At 40.9% G+C, this 20,231-nt stretch overlaps 1 protein-coding gene across 1 annotated transcript in view; it reads left to right on the top strand.

Annotated features, from left to right (window-relative positions):
• The window catches only part of ATP10D (ATPase phospholipid transporting 10D (putative)), a 125,869-nt gene that overhangs the window by 34,828 nt on the left and 70,810 nt on the right, over nt 1-20,231 (top strand). Inside the window, 3 exon segments of the mRNA XM_020890259.2 lie at nt 494-688; nt 15,015-15,219; nt 17,509-17,594. Of these exon segments, the coding sequence (XP_020745918.2) occupies nt 494-688; nt 15,015-15,219; nt 17,509-17,594 (486 nt within the window).

Below are 20,231 nucleotides of genomic sequence, written 5' to 3'. Positions count from 1 at the left end.
GTGAAAGCAGAAATGGAAGCGTTGATCTCAGGGAAAAATACACCCTCAGGGTTTTCTAATTATTTTGAACCTTGTTTGAATCTAATGTTTGGACAATCAAGTTAACTTTGGAAAGTTAGAGCTGATTTTTTGTTTTTGCAGTGCATTAACTTTGAATTTCCTCTTAAGGAAATTTCCTCTTTTTTGAACTTTTTAAATGAAAGTAGCACTTCCTATTGTGCTTTATTATGTTACACAACTCACAATGGTCACACTGCAATGCTGACTGTAATATTTAATAAATGATACCTCACATTTATTAGTTTGTCCAACTAGATGTCTACAGGGATGATAAGGTATTCATTCAGATTTCTTAGAGTTCACTAGTTCTGTTTTGTAGCATCCACAATCAGCTGATAGAAACCTGTGGAAAAACAACATCAGGCCTTCTGCCTCTTTTGTTCCAGGCTTTGCTTGCTTCGTTAACACCTCCTTGTGTGTGTTTGGGTTTCAGAGTCGCCAACTTATACTTCCTGTTTCTCGCTGTTCTGAACTGGGTGCCTTTGGTAGAAGCCTTCCAAAAGGAAATTACTATGCTGCCTCTGGTGGTTGTTCTTACAATTATTGCAATTAAAGATGGCTTGGAAGATTACCGAAAATACAAAATTGACAAACAGATCAACAACCTAGTAACTAAAGTTTATAGTAGGTAAGTATGAGAGGAGCTGTGCTGGGGAATATACATGCATCATTTAGAAACATGAAGAATGTTACTGTCCACCCCTTAGATGCGACTAGGACACTTTTGGAGGTGGAATGGTGTTTTTAACTAATATTTATTAAAATCCTAGAGTGCACTTAATTCAGGACCATAGGGAAACAATAAACACATTAAACCATTGTCAACCCAGATGATGATAAAGTAAAAGCTTCTACAATTTAGGTATAAGTAGAGCTGAAAGAATTAAACTTCAAACCAAAAGAAGAAAAGCAGGCAGATAGCTTTTAACCCTAGATATTTATAATTTGGGATTAAGAGGATGGGACATGAAATATATGAATGAATATGAAAAACAAGATGGGATATGAGAGAAGGTGAGTTTCTTGTGGAGGAAAGGAATTGTGAGATACAGAGAAGTGCATTCTTTTTTGTAAACAAAGCAAGAAGTCTGTAAAACCCTTCCTGTTGCAGCAGCAACTGAGGGCATTCGTAATAGGAGGACTTATAAGGAGCATGCTTGCTCTGTTGGAGACTTGCATTTCAGGTATTTAGGAAATAGCCTATGTAGCCAAGATGAAGTCCATTAAGGTGAGTGTTTAACTGTGCTGTATATTAATGATTGCATTTACAAATTTCAATGCTAGTGTCCAGAGGCAACTGTTTATAATGCTGTGATGTGTTCCTTGAAGTCATACATACTGTGTGTGGTAGGGAAATGTGGGACAGTTTACAAAATTTGGATTGTACTACATATATTGTTTTTATTATTTTAGCCTAATTTACATCATAAATATTCCCAATGCCTTTATCCATCAAGAAAGCACTTTTAATAGCTGCATTGTGTATAATAAGACTCTAAGATAATTTAAACATTTCCCATATTTATATAATTTTGAGAATGTATGTGAGTGTTCTTATACAGAGTATTGAAGATCTATGATTATTTCCCCATTATAATTAGGGATGGAATTAGTATATCAAAGAGGAGAATATATTTTTTAATTTATTAAAGTATAGTTATGTTAACTTCTACTGTACAGCAGATTCAGTTATACATATACAGACGTTGTTTTTCATATTCTTTTCCACTGTGATTTACTATGGTGCTTCCCTTGTAGGTCAGTTGGTAAGTGATTTGTTATAGAATATCAAATATAGTTCCCTGTGCTGTACAGTGGGGCCTTGTTACTTATCCTCTCTATAAGTGACAGTTCGTATCAGCCGATCTCAAACTCCGAATCCTCCTCTCTCCCACCTCCTCCCCTTGGCGGCCACAAGCTTGTTCTGTGTGTCTGTGGCCTGTTTGCGTTTCACAGATAGGTTCACTAGTGTTACATTTTCGGTTCCATGTATACGTGACGCATCTTTCTCTTTCTGACTCAGTGTGATCTCTGCCTGCCTCCACGTTGCTGTAACTGGCGGCAGCTCCTTCTTTTTGCCGACTCAGTGGTGTTCCGCTGTGTGTGTGTGTGTGTGTGTGTGTGTGTGAACGGACACGTCTTACCTTCCTGTGCATCCAGTTGTCAGTAGACGCTTGGGCGTTTCCTGGCTCTTGTAAAGAGCGTTGCTGTGACCATTGGGGTGCGTTGTGTCTTTTCAGATTACTGTTTCTGCGGGTATATGCCTCAGAGTGGGGTCGCTGGATCATGTGGTAGCTCTATTTTTAGTTTTTAAGGAACTTCCATACTGGTTGCCTTACTTTACATTCCCATTGACAGTGCAGGAGGGTTCCCTTTTGAAGGAGCAATATTTTTAAGTCCTTATTCAGGTGGCTTTTGTGAATGCCAGTTAGAGTTTATAAGGTTAATTCTCTGAAGTTCCTTCTCATGAGAAATGTATCTGCTTCTTAAAAAGTTATCATTAAGGATAGATTTATGAAATTCTCATTGTGTTTACTGCTTTACAAATAAGGTTTGGTGTCACTTTTTCATTTCAGAGTTTGGAAGGCTTATGGAGTATTCTGAGGACAATGAGTGTGTTAATTTGGCCTGACAGTAGTGGCCCAGGAAAAGGGCTGTAATTAGAAATAAGGAGGTACCTGGGGACTCGGTGGTAAAGAATTCACCTGCCAATGCAGGAGATGTGGGTTCGATCCTTGGGTCAGGAAGATGCCCCAGAGAGTGAAATGGCAACCCATTCCAGCATTCTTGCCTGGGAAATCCTATGGACAGAGGAGCCCGGCAGGCCACAGTTCTTGGGTTGCAAAGAGTCAGACACAACTTAGCGACTAAACAACAACAGTAAGAAATAAAGGGGAGTTAGAGGTCTGCTCTGGAGGGATGGCATGCCCAGGCTACTGCTTACACGCTGAATAAAAGAGCTCCCCAGAGAGGTACCATCAGCAGGAGTCAGATTTTTATAAGGAATTGGCTCATGGGATTGTGGAGGCTGAGAAGTCCCTTTGCAGTTCTTTGCGACCCCGTGGATGATAGCCTGCCAGAGAATTGTCTGTTGTGTAGCTTGAAGGCCAGAGAGGGGTGGTGTGGATTCCAATCCAGGTCTGTAGGCCTGAGAACCAGGAACGTGCAGGGCAGATCAGTGTACCGGATCAGTCAGACAGAGAGAGAATTCAGCCTTCCTTCGCCTTTATGTTCTATTCAAGCCCTCAGCAAATTGGATGATGCCCACCTGTACTGGGAAGGGCCGTCTGCTTTACTCCACCCATTCAAATGTTCGTCTCTTCCAGAAACACTCCCAGAGACACCTAGAAATAATATTTAACCAGGTGCCTGGGCATCCTTTCGACCAGTGAAGTTGAGTCATAAAATTAACCATTACAGATATTTTCCTTGAGTGGTACAGAATCCATGTTTTGAGCCAAGAAACAGCATAGTAAAAGTTATGCTTTAAGGAATATTGGTCAGTTTGGGTCATAAGAATGGCTTCTTTATGGATCTGCCTCTACTAATCAATCCAGGGCACCACCAGGAGGACGTGCTAAAAGTGCAGGAAGGAATTCATAGAATAGATACTGTGAAGAAGGGCCCAATGGAATTTGGTGAGCTTTTGTGATTTTTTTTCAGTTTTGCAAGGTAAAAATACCACTGATAGAAATAGGGAGCATTAAGTTCATCTAAGGTAGAATGAACTACAAGTGGTAGCAAGACAGGCATCCCAGAGGAATGTCCAGTGGGCAAATAGGAACATATGATAGAAGTTCTGGAAGGAGGGGAAGGATGCAGAGAGAAATTTCAAAGTCATCAGTCCATTTAGAGGTGATTCTGAAGTTAGGAGTTTGACTTAAGTCCTCAAGGGAGAACATGTGACGAGCTAAAAGACTGAGCTTTGAGTCCAAAGGTAGGCCCCTATTTCAGCCTTTGGAGAAACTTCACAGGCTCTGTTTGACAAGTGGTACTCTTCTGAGATCCCAAAGCATGTGGCATATTTCTTGGGTTGACTTCAGTGCTCTGATACAGAGCCAACTTTCATAAGACAGTAATTCCTAATCTGTCAAACTTATAAAATAACCTTCTGTTATATTTTAGTTTCCAAGTCAGAATAAAAGATATCTCGGTTTAAAAGTCTAGTTTTATAATGAACAGAAGTATATTCTGAACAAATTTAAGGCTCATGTGACTGAGTTCAACCAGATGACATAATTTTTTTGTTGTTGTTTTGGGAGAAAAATAACTTAAAGCCTTGTCCTGATAATAGAGCTGTCTTTCATTTTATATGAGCAAATGATTAGGGGAGGCTTCTCTGGAGAAGTGATACTTAAACTGATACATGGAGAAATCTGAGTTTTGTTTGTTAATAAAATTCTTCAGTGGCTTTCCCAAAATTTGTTTTAAAGACTTATTGAAGCAAAGTAACTTTTCCCCTCTTTTGTAAGATGCTGTGTATGCTCTGTGTCTGTATTAGTTGCTCAGTCCTGTCTGACTCTTTGTGACCCTGTGGACTGTGTAGCCTGCCAGGTTCCTCTGTCCATGGAATGGACAATATTTCGACCAATTTTAAGATTAATTAGTGTCAAATTTAGCAAATGGAAAGAATGTTTCTTATATATTTTAAATACAAATTTTTGTACATAAATTCTAATTTTTAGTGTGAGTCTAGAGTTGATACTGTATATTTGCTTTAGTTCTGATTCTCATACTGAGTAGCATGTGTGTAGGCTTGGGAAAAATTATGTAAATCAGCTAAATTTGTTTCTTTGACTATGAATAAAATAGTATCAAACAGTGAGCATAGCACCTGCCCCTTTCTAAGTGCTGAGGAAGTGTGCTTGGTCACTCGGCCGTGTCCGACTCTTTGTGACCGCGTGGACTGTAGCCCGCCAGGCCCCTCTGTCCATGGGATTCTCCAGGCAAGAATACTGGAGTGGGTCGCCATGCCCTCCTCCAGGGGATCTTCCCGACCCAGGGATTGAACCCAGGTCTCCCGCACTGCAGGTGGATTCTTCACCATGTGAGCCACCAAGGAAGCCCACTAAGTGAAAATTGCTATTACAATTCTTGTAGGCAACTAGAGTCTGTATTTGTTACACGATCAAGTCGTTTAACCAGTGATTGAGGATTTTGTACAGCACTGTGCGCCTGGTCTCTCAGTTCTGTTCCGCTCTCTGTGGCCCGTGGGCCACAGCCCGCCAGGCTCCTCTGTCCATGAAGTTCTCCAGGCGAGAGTACCGGAGTGGGTTGCCATTTCCTCCTCCAGGGGAACTTCCCAAATAGGGATCGAACTCGAGTCTCTCTCATCTCCTGCACTGGCAGGCAAATTCTTTATCACCACACTACTTGGGAAGCCCTTTATTACAGTTTCCTAATTTTGGGGGCTCCAAAATCACTGCAGATGGTGACTGCAGTCATGAAATTAAAAGACGCTTACTCCTTGGAAGGAAAGTCATGACCAACCTAGATAGCATATTAAAAAGCAGAGACATTACTTTGCCAACAAAGGTCCGTCTGGTCAAGGCTATGATTTTTCCAGTGGTCATGTATGGATGTGAGAGCTGGACTGTGAAGAAAGCTGAGCGCCGAAGAATTGATGCTTTTGAACTGTGGTGTTGGAGAAGACAAGATCTTGAGAGTACTTTGGTCTGCAAGGAGATCCAACCAGTCCATCCTGAAGGAGATAAGTCCTGGGTGTTCATTGAAAGGACTGATGCTGAAGCTGAAACTCCAATACTTTGGCCACCTCATGCGAAGAGCTGACTCACTGGAAAGGACCCTGATGCTGGGAGGGATTGGGGGCAGGAGGAGAAGGGGACGACAGAGGATGAGATGGCTAGATGGCATCACTGACTCGATGGGCATGAGTTTGAGTAAACTCCAGGAGTTTGTGATGGACAGGGAGGCCTGCATGCTGCAGTTCATGGGGTCGCAAAGAGTCGGACACCACTGAGCAACTGAACTGAATGGGCGACGTGGTATAATTTTTTTCTCAGGTGTCCTTTGGATCTGTTTTAGATGATTTTGCATATAAACTTGAAGATGAGAGCCAATATTCTTTTCAGTTGTTTTAAAGTCTAGACCGAGATATCATTTTATGATTGCATTTCATAATAGAATCTGGTAATTCTTTTTTATTTATTAACTGTTATTCTATGTAATTTGCTTAGTTTTTGGTGTTTAGAAGAAATAATACTTAACATCCCAATGCCTGCCCCTCACTGTTCTTGGAACAAACTGTAACAATATAGAGAAATAAAGATTGTCTATTTATTGTTATTCATTTAAGTTAATGTACTAACTTAAATTCCTGTGAAATACAAAGAAATGACTTTAAAATACTAATTATTTCTCAGTAAAAGTAAGTTGAAAATATGGGGTCATTAAATTTTGCAAGCTTTTACAAGAAGCGTTAACATTTTAATGCGGATAATTTGGTTCTTATTTGTGAAAGACTATGGTCTTTCACAAGGTGCTTAATTTTATTTGGGAAAGTATCATTGGGAAATAACAAATGCTAGAACAGAAAGTGAACATTTAAACCCTATTATATGTCAATTAAGTTAGAATGAACTATCAAAAACCTAACATTCTTAAGATTGCCTTTAAAATGGCAGCCATTTGGTAAGGTTTTAAGATTTGTTTTAAGTATATTAGAAGTGTGTTGAAAATAAAACTATTAATCATCTGACAGATTTAGGTGCCTACTGTGTTGCAGACACTGAGAGATTTAGAGGTTTAAACAAAAAGCAAAGTGCCTGCCCTCCAGGAACTTACATTGTTTTCTTTTTTTTTCTCCAGTTATTTTTATTAGTTGGAGGCTAATTACTTTACATCATTACAGTAGTTTTTGTCTGTTTTCTGATCTTTCAAAATCACCATATTGGTGGCACTTCGGTGCATGTACTTCGGTCCAGTCAGTTCAGTTCAGTCGCTCAGTCGTGTCCGACTCTTTGCGACCCCATGGACTGCAGCACGCAGGCCTCCCTGTCCATCACCAACTCCCAGAGTTCACTCAAACCCATGTCCATCGAGTCGGTGATGCCATCCAACCGTCTCATCCTCTGTCGTCCCCTTCTCCTCCCGCCTTGTCTTAGTTGTGTTTAACTCTTGCGACCCTTTGGACTGCAGTCCTCCTGGCTCCTCTGTCCATGGGATTTTTCAGGCAAGAATACTGGAGTGGGTTGCCATTTCCCGCTCCAGGAGATCTTCCCAACCCAGGGATTGAATCAGCGTCTCCCATGTCTCCTGCATTGCAGGCTGCGTCTCTACCCACTGAGCCATCTGGGGTGTTGGGAGTTTAAAAATGCTAGCCGATGTTAATATGTTAACAGCTCATAGATCCGTGGTATTTTCATTATTCTTGGAACTAAGCATTAGGGCCTTCTAAAGTATTAACCTTATTTATGTGTGACATTTTCCAAAGTAGTTCTTGAAATTCACTTTCTAATACATAGTTAATCTGTATTCTATTCAGTGGTCATTGGTAAGTTGTTATAACTGGCAGTAAAGTCCAGTATTTGAGAGGTGGACTCTGGAGCTACCTGCCTTGTTTTAAATCCCAGAAATATCAGAAACTGTGTGACCTTGAACTAGTTACTTAACATGTCTAAGCCAGTTTTTCTCATTTGTAAGAGGTGGGCAGTGGGGCATAGTGCATTCATAGTACCAACTATATAACATTCATATAAAAATTAAATGATTTAGGAATTGATAAAGCCTCCAATAAATCTGAGCTGCTCTGTGCCAGTGATATTCATTATTATAAATTGTTTTTAGTGTTTTCTTCAGAGAAGTACTAATGAACGCCAAAAAGAAAAATTCATTCATAATCCAATGCTTTCTTTAGATTTGTTAAAGTAGGAAGTAGCAGTCCACATTTTCCACCTTTTCACTTCTCTGCAGACAACTCCCACCAGTGGAATTACTATTAATAATCTAATGTATACTTCCCAATTTTCTCCAGTGCTTATGTATTGACATGAAAGCTGGGCGACATTGAACAAAATGGGTCTAGAAGCAAAATGGGTAGCCTTCCTCAGCGATCAATGCAAAGAAATAGAGAAAAACAATAGAATGGGAAACTCTAGAGATCTCTTCAAGAAAATTAGAGATACAAAGGGAACATTTCATGCAGAGATGGACACAATAAAGGACAGAAATGGTATGGACCTAGCAGAAGCAGAGGATATTAAGAGAGGTGGCAAGAATACACAGAAGGACTGTACAAAAAAGATCTTCACGACCCAGATAATCATGATGGTGTGATCACCAGCCTAGAGCCAGACATCCTGGAATGCAAAGTCAAGTGGGCCTTAGGAAGCATCACTACAAACAAAGCTACTGGAGGTGATGGAATTCCAGTTGAGCTATTTCAAATCCTATAAGATGATGCTGTGAAGTTGCCACACTCAGTATGCCAGCAAATTTGGAAAATGCAACAGTGGCCACAGGACTGGAAAAGGTCAGTTTTCATTCCAATCCCAAAGAAAGGCAATGCCAAAGAATGTTCAAACTACCGCACAATTGCACTCATCTCATGTGCTAGTAAAGTAATGCTCAAAATTCTCCAAGCCAGGCTTCAACAGTATGTGAACTATGAACTTCCAGATGTTCAAACTGGTTTTAGAAAAGGCAGAGGAACCAGAGATCAAATTGCCAACATCCATTGGATCATCGAAAAAGCAAGAGAGTTCCAGATAAACATCTACTTTATTGACTATGCCAAAGCCTTTGACTGTGTGGATCACAATAAACTGTGGAAAATTCTTCAAGAGATGGGAATACCAGACCACCTGACCTGCCTCTTGAGAAATCTGTATGCAGGTCAGGAGGCAACAGTTAGAACTGGAAATGGATCAACAGACTGGTTCCAAATCAGGAAAGGAGTACATCACAGCTGTATATTGTTACCCTGCTTGTTTAACTTTTATGCAGAGTACATCATGAGAAATGCTGGGCTGGATGAAGTACAAACTGAAATCAAGATTGCCAGGAGAAACATCAATAACCTCAAATATGCAGATGACACCACCCTGATGGCAGAAAGCAAAGAAGAACTAAAGAGCCTCTTGATGAAAGTGAAAGAGGAGAGTGAAAAAGTTGGCTTAAAGCTCAACATTCAGAAAACTAAGATTATGGCATCTGGTCCCATCACTTCATGGCAAATAGATAGGGAAACAGTGATAGACTTTATTTTGGGGGGGCTCCAGAATCACTGCAAATGGTGACTGCAGCCATGAAATTAAAAGATGCTCCTTGGAAGAAAAGTTATGATCAACCTAGACAGCATATTAAAAAGCAGAGACTACTTTGTCGACAAAGGTCCATCTTGTCAAAACTATGGTTTTCCCAGTTGTCATGTATGGATGTGAGAGTTGGACCATAAAGAAAGTTGAGAGCCAAAGACTTGATGCTTTTGAACTATGGTGTTGGAGAAGACTCTTAGAGTCCCTTGGACTGCAAGGAGATCCAACCAGTCAATCCTAAAGGAAATCAGTCCTGAATATTCACTTGAAGGACTGATGCTGAAGCTGAAACTCCAATAATTTGGCCACCTTTTGCGAAGAACTGACTCATTTGAAAAGACCCTGATGCTGGGAAAGATTGAAGGCAGGAGAAGAAGGGGATGACAGAGGATGAGATGGTTGGATGGCATCACTGACTTAATGGACGTGAGTTTGAGTCAATTCCGGGAGTTGGTGATGGACAGGGGAGGTCTGGCGTGCTGCCGTCCACGGGGTCGCAACGAGTTGGACACGACTGAGCAACTGAACTGAGCTGATTGAATTTGCCTGAAGGATGGATTATAAGTGCTGTATTCTTACCAGTGAGAGTAATGCAGAAGCAACAGATAACAAGTAGATGCTAGAAATTCTAGCTGTACACTTAGGCTGTAAGGAAGAAAAAAATTTCTACTAGTTTTAGTTCTCTGTCCAAGAAGGAAATACAAACTCATTTTGAGTCTACCACATTGATAAATTTTCAAAGCTAGTTAAGATTGGCAGTGAACATTGTCACTTATCTTGCAGTTGTGAAGCATCGTACAGGCCCATACCCGTGGTGTTATGTGTCCACTCTCACTCTGACAGGTACACTATCCCACTTTCTTCACATGACTCACTCTAGATCATCCTGCAAGACCCACCTTCTCCAGAGCTAAATGTCCCAGCTACTTGCTCCCAAAATAGCCTGTGCAAACCTATCTTATAAAATTGCTGTTTCTGTCTCTTTTTTAATTTTTGACTATAGCTTTCTAGAGGAATGACCATAAATTAATCACCTTTATATTCTTAGCATCTAACATGGTAACTGGCATAAATTAAGGTCAGTTATAGCTCAGTGGTAAAGAATCTGCCTGCCAATGCAGGATACACAGGTTCAATCCCTGGGTTGGGACGATCCCCTGGAGGAGGAAATGGCACCCTACACCAGTGTTCTTACCTGGAAAATCCCATGGACAGAAGAGCCTGATGGGCTCCAGTCCATGAGGCCTCAGAGAATCGGATACCACTGAGCGACTGAGCACAGACACAGCTAGCTATTGGGGAAATTAGCTACTTTTTACAATCTAGTATGAACTCCAAATGGGGAATAGTAAAGTTAATTCAGCTGTAAAATTAACCTCGTTTGGGTTTTGTTCCAATGTAGAGTGGAGAGTAGTAAACTTTCCCCTTAGAAGAATTCTCTTTATCAGGTTTGAAAGAAAAATAAAATCCTTAACCCTAGTGTTCACGTCTGTCTGCTCTCCCTGGTTTCAGAGATTGTCAGCAACTTTCCTTATGCCTTTCTTCCCAGAGAAAGTGGAGTCCATTAAGCATGCATTAGGTGTCTGAGTTCCTTCTTACATCGTCTTCACCTGCTTGCTTCTGACTTTACATGGAGCAGCAACTCCGTTCCTTGCGGTAGTAGTCCTTTCATCTGCGTTCTTCACTCCATCCCTCGTTACTTCTCGATAGCTTCCACCAACGCTCCCCATTCTCTCTTCTCCCCCCACCTTGCCGTCTCCACGGGCTTCTGCCCTGCGTGCTGTGTGTGTGACCGGTTCTCTTGTCTCTTGCCCCGCTCTTTCATCCTTATTGTCCTTTGCCTTCCCTTCCCTTGCAGTGGGTGCTTTCACCCTTTATCCTTTCAGAGCTAAACTTCATGAAATAGACTCCTCCTTCAGCTTCTAACCATGCCTTAACCCACTGGAGGTCTCGCTTTCTTCACTCTCCATGTCAACAATTTCATATTCTCTACTTGATAGCAGGCCTCCTGATAACCACGTCCCACAGACATGACCCCTTTCTGGCTTTTGTCACTCTGATGACTCCCTTCAAAAAGTTTTTATTTCTTTTTAATTGAAGGATAATTGCTTTGCAGAATTTTGTTGGTTTCTTCCAGACATCAGCATGAGTCAGCAGCAGGTACGCGTCTGTCCCCTCCCTCTGGCGCCTCCCCCACCTCCCTGCCCATGCCGCCCCTCTAGGTGGTCGCAGAGCCCCTGTTTGCGTTCCCTGAGGCATACAGCAAATCCCCGGTGGCCGTCTGTCTGACATGTGCTGATGGAAGTGTCCACGTTACTGTCTCCACACATAGCGCCCGCTCCTTACCTCCCCCCGCCCACCGTGCTCAAGAGCCTCCTCTGTGTCTCCACTGCTGCCCTGCGGATGATTTCATCAGTATCATCTTTCTAGATTCCATGTATATGCATTCGTATACAGCATTTGTCTTTCTTTTTCTGGCTGGCTTTTCTCTGCATAACAGGCTCTAGGTTCCTCCATTAGAACTGAGTCGAACCGCCCCTTTTTACAGCCGAGTAGCATTCCGCTGTGTATGTGTACCGAGCTGCTTTAGCCATTCATCTGCTGATGGGCGTCTGGGCGGCCGCCACGGTGATGGGTGTCTGGGCGGCCGCCACGCTGATGGGCGTCTGGGCGGCCACCATGCTGATGGACGTCTGGGCGGCCACCGGCCGCCACGCAGATGGGCGTCTGGGCGGCCGCCACGCTGATGGGCGTCTGGGCGGCCACCGGCCACCATGCTGATGGACGTCTGGGCGGCCGCCACGGTGATGGGCGTCTGGGCGGCCACCGGCCACCATGCTGATGGGCGTCTGGGCGGCCGCCGCGCTGATGGGCGTCTGGGCGGCCGCCGCGCTGATGGGCGTCTGGGCGGCCGCCGCGCTGATGGGCGTCTGGGCGGCTACCGGCCACCATGCTGATGGGCGTCTGGGCGGCCGCCACGGTGATGGGCGTCTGGGCGGCCACCGGCCGCCACGCTGATGGGCGTCTGGGCGGCCGCCACGGTGATGGGCGTCTGGGCGGCCACCGGCCGCCACGCTGATGGGCGTCTGGGCGGCCACCACGCTGATGGGCGTCTGGGCGGCCACCGGCCGCCACGCTGATGGGTGTCTGGGCGGCCGCCACGCTGATGGGCGTCTGGGCGGCCACCGGCCGCCACGCTGATGGGTGTCTGGGCGGCCGCCACGGTGATGGGCGTCTGGGCGGCCGCCGCGCTGATGGGCGTCTGGGCGGCCACCGGCCGCCACGCTGATGGGTGTCTGGGCGGCCACCACGCTGATGGGCGTCTGGGCGGCCGCCACGCTGATGGGCGTCTGGGCGGCCGCCACGCTGATGGGCGTCTGGGCGGCCATCATGTTCTGGCTGTTGTAAATGGTGTAACTGTTTTGAAATTTCCTTCTTTCCTGATTTCTCCGACATTTGCTCTTGACTCTCGCTTCACTTCTCTGTCGCCTGGAAGTCCCCCGCTAAGGGACCTCATATCCCTGTCTGGCGTCGCCTGCTCTCTGTGCCCAGGGCCTGTAGGCACTGTTGTGAACTTCTGATCAAAAGCCTCGAAATGCCGGACCTCTTCAATTTTATATCCTACTTAAAACTTTTCAGACTAAATCTGTTGTCTTCCCCATGATGCATCCAGTTACTTCTAAAATCTGGGACATGGTAAAAAAATACCATTCACCATGAAGGTTTGAAACCACAGCATCGTGCTTGATAACTTCTCTGTGTATAATAAGTCAGAATACTTACTTATTTACATACATACTTACTTACATACCCAAATATGTCTTAATTTAATCTCATTTTATCCATCCTTTTTGCTACTGTCTTGATTGTAATCATCTTTATCCCTGCCCTGAATTTTTTGAATATCTTTCCATTGGTTTCTTGCCGTTTCTATTTCTAATCAGCCTGCCACCCACCCAGCAGTCCATCCATTACTCTGTAGCAGGACTTAGCAAGTAGAAATAGGATCATATTCTTCTATGAACCTTTAGTGATTTTCCATTTTTTTTTTTTTTTATGAAATGAAAATCCTTGTTTCTAGAAATGGCAATAGGACTGAACCTTCAAAATATGATTGCTGCCTACCTTTTGGGTCTTCCGTTTCTTCCTGTCATGGAAGAGTAAACTGATATATTCAAACACTAGAGAAACTGTTAAAGCAAACTGCTGGTTTGTCTTTCGTGGTAATAACTAGCAGACTCTTCAGGGAATTAGGGAATTCTTTTAGTTGGATTCAGCTTTGTACATAAGGTATTTTGGGAGAATATATCCTGAAAATATTCTTCTTAGGTAGCCCTTTGGATGAATTATTTCTTGAAATAAAAATATAATTCTGCATAGCAGAAGTATATGTGTTGGCTTAATGTGGCATTTCTATTTAATATGATGCATTCATTTTTAATATATAGGTCATATAGCTTTTACAATATAGCTATCTCCTAAGCTTCTTGACAATGAATTTGAATATTTAGCTCCATAATAGAAAATAAATCTTTACTTTAAAAATAAGTGCCTTTTTATGACAAATACTAGTTCTTTACAGATACATGGGAGACAATAAGGAAATGAGACAGATCTTTCTAAGACCTTGTTGGAATCATTGGATGCGAAATGCTGCTTAACTAGTTACACAGTTTTCTATGACACAAACTTCCTATTCTCCTCTTAAGGAAAATGCTTTGTGGAATCCAATTCATGCCATTTTTTTTATGAAAAGCCATGAGAAGTTTGGTAAAACTTTAACACAAAGCAGGACATTTAAGGCAAATCAACCTCAATTAATGTGCCTTTCTTTTAAAAAGAATATATAGAATGAAAAAACTGCACTTTCAGAACAGGTTAAAAATTCTCATTTTCCTTTCTCGGGATCAGCTATAGCCAACTCAGAACTGTTTTAACCAGTATTTCTATTAAATGATAATTAGGGGTCTTAATGGGGTTTCCCAGGTGGCTCAAGTGGTAAAGAATCCGCCTGCCAGTGCAGGAGATGCAGGAAACGGGGGTTCAGTCCCTGCGTCGGGAAGATCCCCTGGAAAAGGAAATGGCAACACACTCCAGTATGCTTTTCTGGGAAATCCTATGGACAGAGGAGTCTGGCAGGCTAAAGTCCCCGGGGTCGCAAAGAGTTGGACACAACGTAGTGACTGAATACATAGACCGCAGGTGTCAATATGCTGGTATAGTGATTTTTTAGCTGTCTGGGCATTTATTTTACGTCTTTTGAGTTTATTTTACTCATCCTGTCTACCAGCTGAGAAGCGCTCCAAGAGCAGATAACGTGTCTTCGGCACTTTTGGGTCCTTGATATCTGACATGGGGGCACACAGGAATTGCTTCATTTATGAATAAACCCCCCAGTGTTAACTTTATCCCAGAATCACTCAATTAACATAACGGTTCAAAATCTCACAGGAGAAAGGGAATTGAAAAAATATCGTTTGGATTCTTAGTAACTAAATTTTCAGATGAAGCAAGTTGTGGAATTTAAGTTTTACAAATTCTCCGGCTTCCCCTTGTAGCATTTAATGGATTAAAATCACCCTAATACTTTAAATTATAAACTAAAATTTTAAATAAAGCTATTATGTGAGTTTTGGGCTTGAGATTCTTTTTAAACATTTTTTTTTTTTTCGATTTTAGGAAAGAGAAAAAATATGTGGACAGATGCTGGAAAGATGTTACTGTTGGGGACTTTATTCACCTTTCCTGTAATGAGGTCATTCCTGCAGATATGGTTTTACTCTTTTCCACTGATCCAGATGGAATCTGTCACATTGAGACTTCTGGTCTTGATGGAGAGAGCAATTTAAAACAGAAGCAGGTGGTTCGGAGATATGCAGAGCAGGTAAAAAATGTGTTCTCCATTGGTGATATTAACATTTTCTTTTCAAAAATAAAATAGCTCAACTGGAAAAAAAAAACTATAAAAATAACATTTTCTTTTCAGAAGATGACTGAGCTCATTTTCACACGTATAGATAAAATGATGTTTCAAGTTTATTTTTCCCTTTACAAAATAGAAGTCTCGAGGGCTTCATGTAATTCCAGGTATCAGTAAAAGTATGTCATACTTCATAGGTAATAGGATATAATGACCTCAGAGTTCAGACATTTCATTCTGACAATCATATTTCTGGTAATCGAATTTACAAAACCTAACAGTTTTGGAAAATTCTTTTGTAATAGGAATGATGATCAACTTCTATTTTTCTTAAGCTTCTGTTTGTATGTTGTTTTATTAAGGCTGGAGATATCATTTGGTCATTGTTCCTAAAAGTTGGCAATTGCTTATGTATCGAGGCCTCTTAAGACTTTCGTAACGTCTCATGCCACAGACTCTGACTCTTCACGTGCTGTGGAGAGGGAAACAAGAACTTTGCATTTATAGTAACAGGTTTCAGTGAAACTCAAACAGCTCTGTCATTTAATTATTGTGTGACTTGGGGAGGCCACTGAAACGCTTTGCGCCTCAGTTCATTCACCTTAAAGTGGAAACAATGACACCTCACTCACAGCCTGTTGGATGACAAAACGAAGTAACATATGTATAAAAACACCATGGAATGTGGCCATCAGTTTTCCTCTCCTTTCTTTGGAAGCAGTTAAAATGAGGTATTTTAAAATGTAACTTTTTTTTTTTTTAACTTCCATTAAGTCACGTTTCTTACAAACCAAAAATATCGTAATCTCATAATATCCTTATCTTTGGTAAATTCGATCTTGTCACAAGTCCATCTTTCTACCTGTAGATTAATTTAGATCCTCTGTGATTGTTATGCCTCTCAACTTCCTGTCATTGTCACATTTGTAAGCATTTTCACACTTAAAATATTGGTAAAAATACTCTACCACTTGGAAAATACATACCACTAAATACCTACTTTGAGGGGTGATACCAGTTGATTAATCATACTTTACATTCAGTTAAGGGTAAGCTCTCCAGATTCTGATGGCCTCAGTTATAATCCTGACTCTAAAAACCTTCTTGTTTTGAAACCTTTAGCAAATTACTGGTCCTCTTTGTGTGTATCTTTCCTCATCTGTTAATTAGGCCTAATTATAGTATCTAGTGAAGAAGAAAATAGTTAAGATGTTTAAAGGGCATAATATAGATTCTAACTCATTAGAAGAACTCAGTAAATATCAATTATTAGCAAGCCAAATCACACGATCATATGGCTCATATTTTTCAAATGTTTGCTGATACACATATCAATACTTTGAGATGTATCAGTAGCATTTATCTTATTGTCCAAAAAACCATATAAAAAATGAAAGGAAATAAGGTTGATGTGGCTTATTCTTAGTGAATCCATGCATTATAGAAGCCTATTTTCTGTAAGACTCTGTTTATTCACTTGTTGATTTCATAAAGCATTTTAAAATTATTTTTTGACCTATTACAGAGTTTTATGAGGTATATCTAGATTTACTTTTTTAAATAAAATTTGCTGAGGTTAAATGCATGCATGCTCAGAGTACTTATATACATGTATGCATGCATGCTAAGTCACTTCAGTTGTGTCTGGCTCTTTGTGACCCGATGGACGGTAGCCCACCAGATTCTTCTGTCCATGGGATTCTCCAGGCGAGAACACTGGAGTGGGTGGCTGTGCCCTCCTCCAGGGGATCTTCCCGAACACAGATTGAACCTGTACCTCTTACGTTTTCCTGCATTAGCAGGTGGGTTCTTCACCACTAGTGCCACCTGGGAAGCCTGTATTACATGCATGTGTGTGTGTGTGTGTGTGTAGATACATACTTAATCTCAGAAACTACCTATATGGTTAAAGAACAATAAGAAACGTATTTTCAGCTTTTCCGTGTCTCCCGGCTAAAAGAATGTGTTTTGTAGGAGAAGCTCCCTCCTGCAGGTAGTCCTGCCTGAATTTCAGTGTACGGTTCAGACATTCTCATCACCTGAAGATGTTTATTAATGCTCTAGGACCATTCTCATCTTACCTATTCATTCATAATTATGTGTGTACTTTCCTTCATTTGGGCAATTTGTGACATATATTTTGTGACATGAATACCTTGGTTTTATCTTAATTGGCGAAAGGATAAACACTTAAATCTCAAGATTTAATCTTTAATTTTTGTGTGGTAATTTTTCAAATATATATGTTTTTAGGACTCTGAAGTTGATCCTGAGAAATTCTCCAGTAGGATAGAATGTGAAAATCCAAACAATGACCTCAACAGATTCCGAGGCTTCCTGTGAGTGATATAAGACTTTCCTTTGTGGGTGTGAGTGGAATTGTATATTGTAGTTATATTTAACTTAAAAAAAAAAACTTTTGTGTTCTTATACCCAAGTTAAATCACTAAAGGCTGTAAGTTAAGCCACCTATAAATTTGGCTTATTTTAATTATTTGATAAATATTTACCTTTGTATATTTTTAAAACAACAACAAAATCTTGTTCTTAAAATAACTCTAGAATCTCTTTCAGTAATATATGAATGATTTACATGAGCTCCATGTTAAGCCCAAGACATGTTAGTTATTTGGAAGAAAGTGTTTGGACAGACATGGCAGCTTAAGTGACATGACAGGATGGTGTCCTTCTGTCCTTTTGGAATTAGAGTAGGTGGGCAACTCAGCTGCTAAAAGTTAGCCAATGACTTTGAAACACATCTAAGAAAAAGTGGGAATCCACAACAGCGTCCATCTGGAGGCTTCCTATGGCGTCTGCATCCCTTTCCAATGGAAGCTAGAATTTAGGGCCTTAGCTGATTCTGGCTGGCTTCTGCCACTTAAGTGGTTTATTTTTTGATCCAAGTTACTGACTATTTTTATCCTTCCTGATGTTTAAGAGAAGTCAATTAGACCTACTTCATAGTGGTGATCTTATAAGAAGATGGCAGAGAAAAAAAAAAGTTCCTAAATCATCTTTTGACACCAGAATCATCCTGATGCCATTACTTGATACCAAATAAATACAGAGACATTTAAAGGAAGATTTATAGCCCTTATGAACATAGATGCAAAAACTTTACACAGATTAATAGCAAATCAAACCAAACCCAACAATATATAAAGAGGAAAGTAATAATGATTCAGTAGGACTTATACCAAAAATGTGGTGTTGGCTTAACATTAGAAGATCAAACAATGTAATTTATAATATTAGCAAACCATAATTAACAAATGAAAAAGAAACACCAGGTGAGAATCTCCTGGACATAGAAAAACTTTGACGAAATCTAACTTTCGGTTTTGCACGCTGGCAGCAGAAGGAGGCTTTCCCTTCTTGCTGACGGGCGCCCATGAGGCCACACGGCCAACATCAAGCTCCGTGTGCTGTGTGCTCTGTTGCTCAGTCCTGCCCAGCGCTCTTTGAATCCATGGACTGTAGCCTGCCAGGCTCCTCTATCCATGGAAATTCCCCAGACAAGAATACTGGAGTGGTTAACAGTGAAGGATTCAACATCTTTCCCCTAAGATCAAGAACAAGACATGAATATTGTCTCTTAACACTTCTATTCAAGGAGATCCTAGCTAATGTAAAGAAAATGAAATAAAAGCAGCAAGTGATAAAGTAGTGAAACTGTCTTTTGTTCATTGATGCTAATGATGGTCTTTGTAGAAAATGTGATGAAATCTATTAAAAAGCAACTGGAATTAATAGTTTAGCAGTGTTGTAGAAAATAAGATCAATATAAAAATATTAATTGTATTTCTGTACATACCAAAGAACATTCAGATATCGAAACTTTTTAAAAAATCAATTTATAATAGCATCAGAAAAAATACTTAAGAGTAAACCAGAAAAAAGATATGAAAGACCTACATGTTGAAAACCACTGAACATGGTTGAGGTAAACTAAAGATGTAACTAAATTGAGACACATTTGTTGTTCATGCATTAAAACTCAGTATTGTCAGTTTTTCCCCCAAAATTGATCTGTGGGTTCAGTGTAATCCCAATTGAAATTCCAACAAAGTTTTTTATTTTTGAAAGTGAAAGTCGCTCAGTCGTGTCTGACTCTTTGCCACCCTATGGACTATACAGTCTGTGGAATTCTCCAGGCCAGAATACTGGAGTGGGTGGCCTTTCCCTTCTCCAGGAGATCTTCCCCACCCAGGGATCGAACCCAGGTCTCCCACATTGCAGGTGGATTCTTTACCAGCTGAGACACAAGGGAAGCCAAAGAATTCTGGAGTGGGTAGCCTATCCCTTCTCCAGGGGATCTTCCTGACTCAGGAATCAAACTGGGGTCTCCTAGCATTGCAGGTGGATTCTTTACCAACTGAGCTATCTGAGAAACCTGCCCCCCCCACCTTTTTTAAATTTCATTTTTAGAAACTGGCAAGTTTATTCTAAAAATTTATATTCTAAAACTACTTTGAAAAAGAAGAACAGATGTGGATGGCTAAGACCACAAGATTTTGTGTTTGACATAATGATAGACCAGTAGGTCAATGGAGTAGATTAGAGTCCGGAAATTGGTCCAGACATTTATGGGCAACTGGATTTTTACAAAGATGAAAAAGCAGTTTAGTGGAGAAAGGTTAGTTGTTTCAACTAATAATGCTGCAACAATTACACATCTATATTCAGAAAAATAAACTTCAACACAGATGTCTTACCACCAAGATTAATCACCAAGATTAACTAAAAATGGATCCTGTACTTCAGTGTAAATCTGAAATTATAATACTCCTATAAGGAAACATAGGGGAAATCTTTGCTATCTTGTGTTAGTCAAAGATTTCTTAGGTATAACTCCAAAAGTGCAATTCATAAAAGGTCAAGAGTAATTAAATAACTTCATCAGTATTAGAAACTTATTATCTTCAAATGACACTGCTAAATGAATGAAAACTTAGTTTTCATTCAAACTGGAAGAA

The sequence above is a fragment of the Odocoileus virginianus genome, chromosome 21, assembly GCF_023699985.2.
Source record: "Odocoileus virginianus isolate 20LAN1187 ecotype Illinois chromosome 21, Ovbor_1.2, whole genome shotgun sequence".
In the NCBI taxonomy this organism is placed as follows: domain Eukaryota; kingdom Metazoa; phylum Chordata; class Mammalia; order Artiodactyla; family Cervidae; genus Odocoileus; species Odocoileus virginianus.
This window is presented reverse-complemented; position numbering and strand designations above follow the sequence as displayed.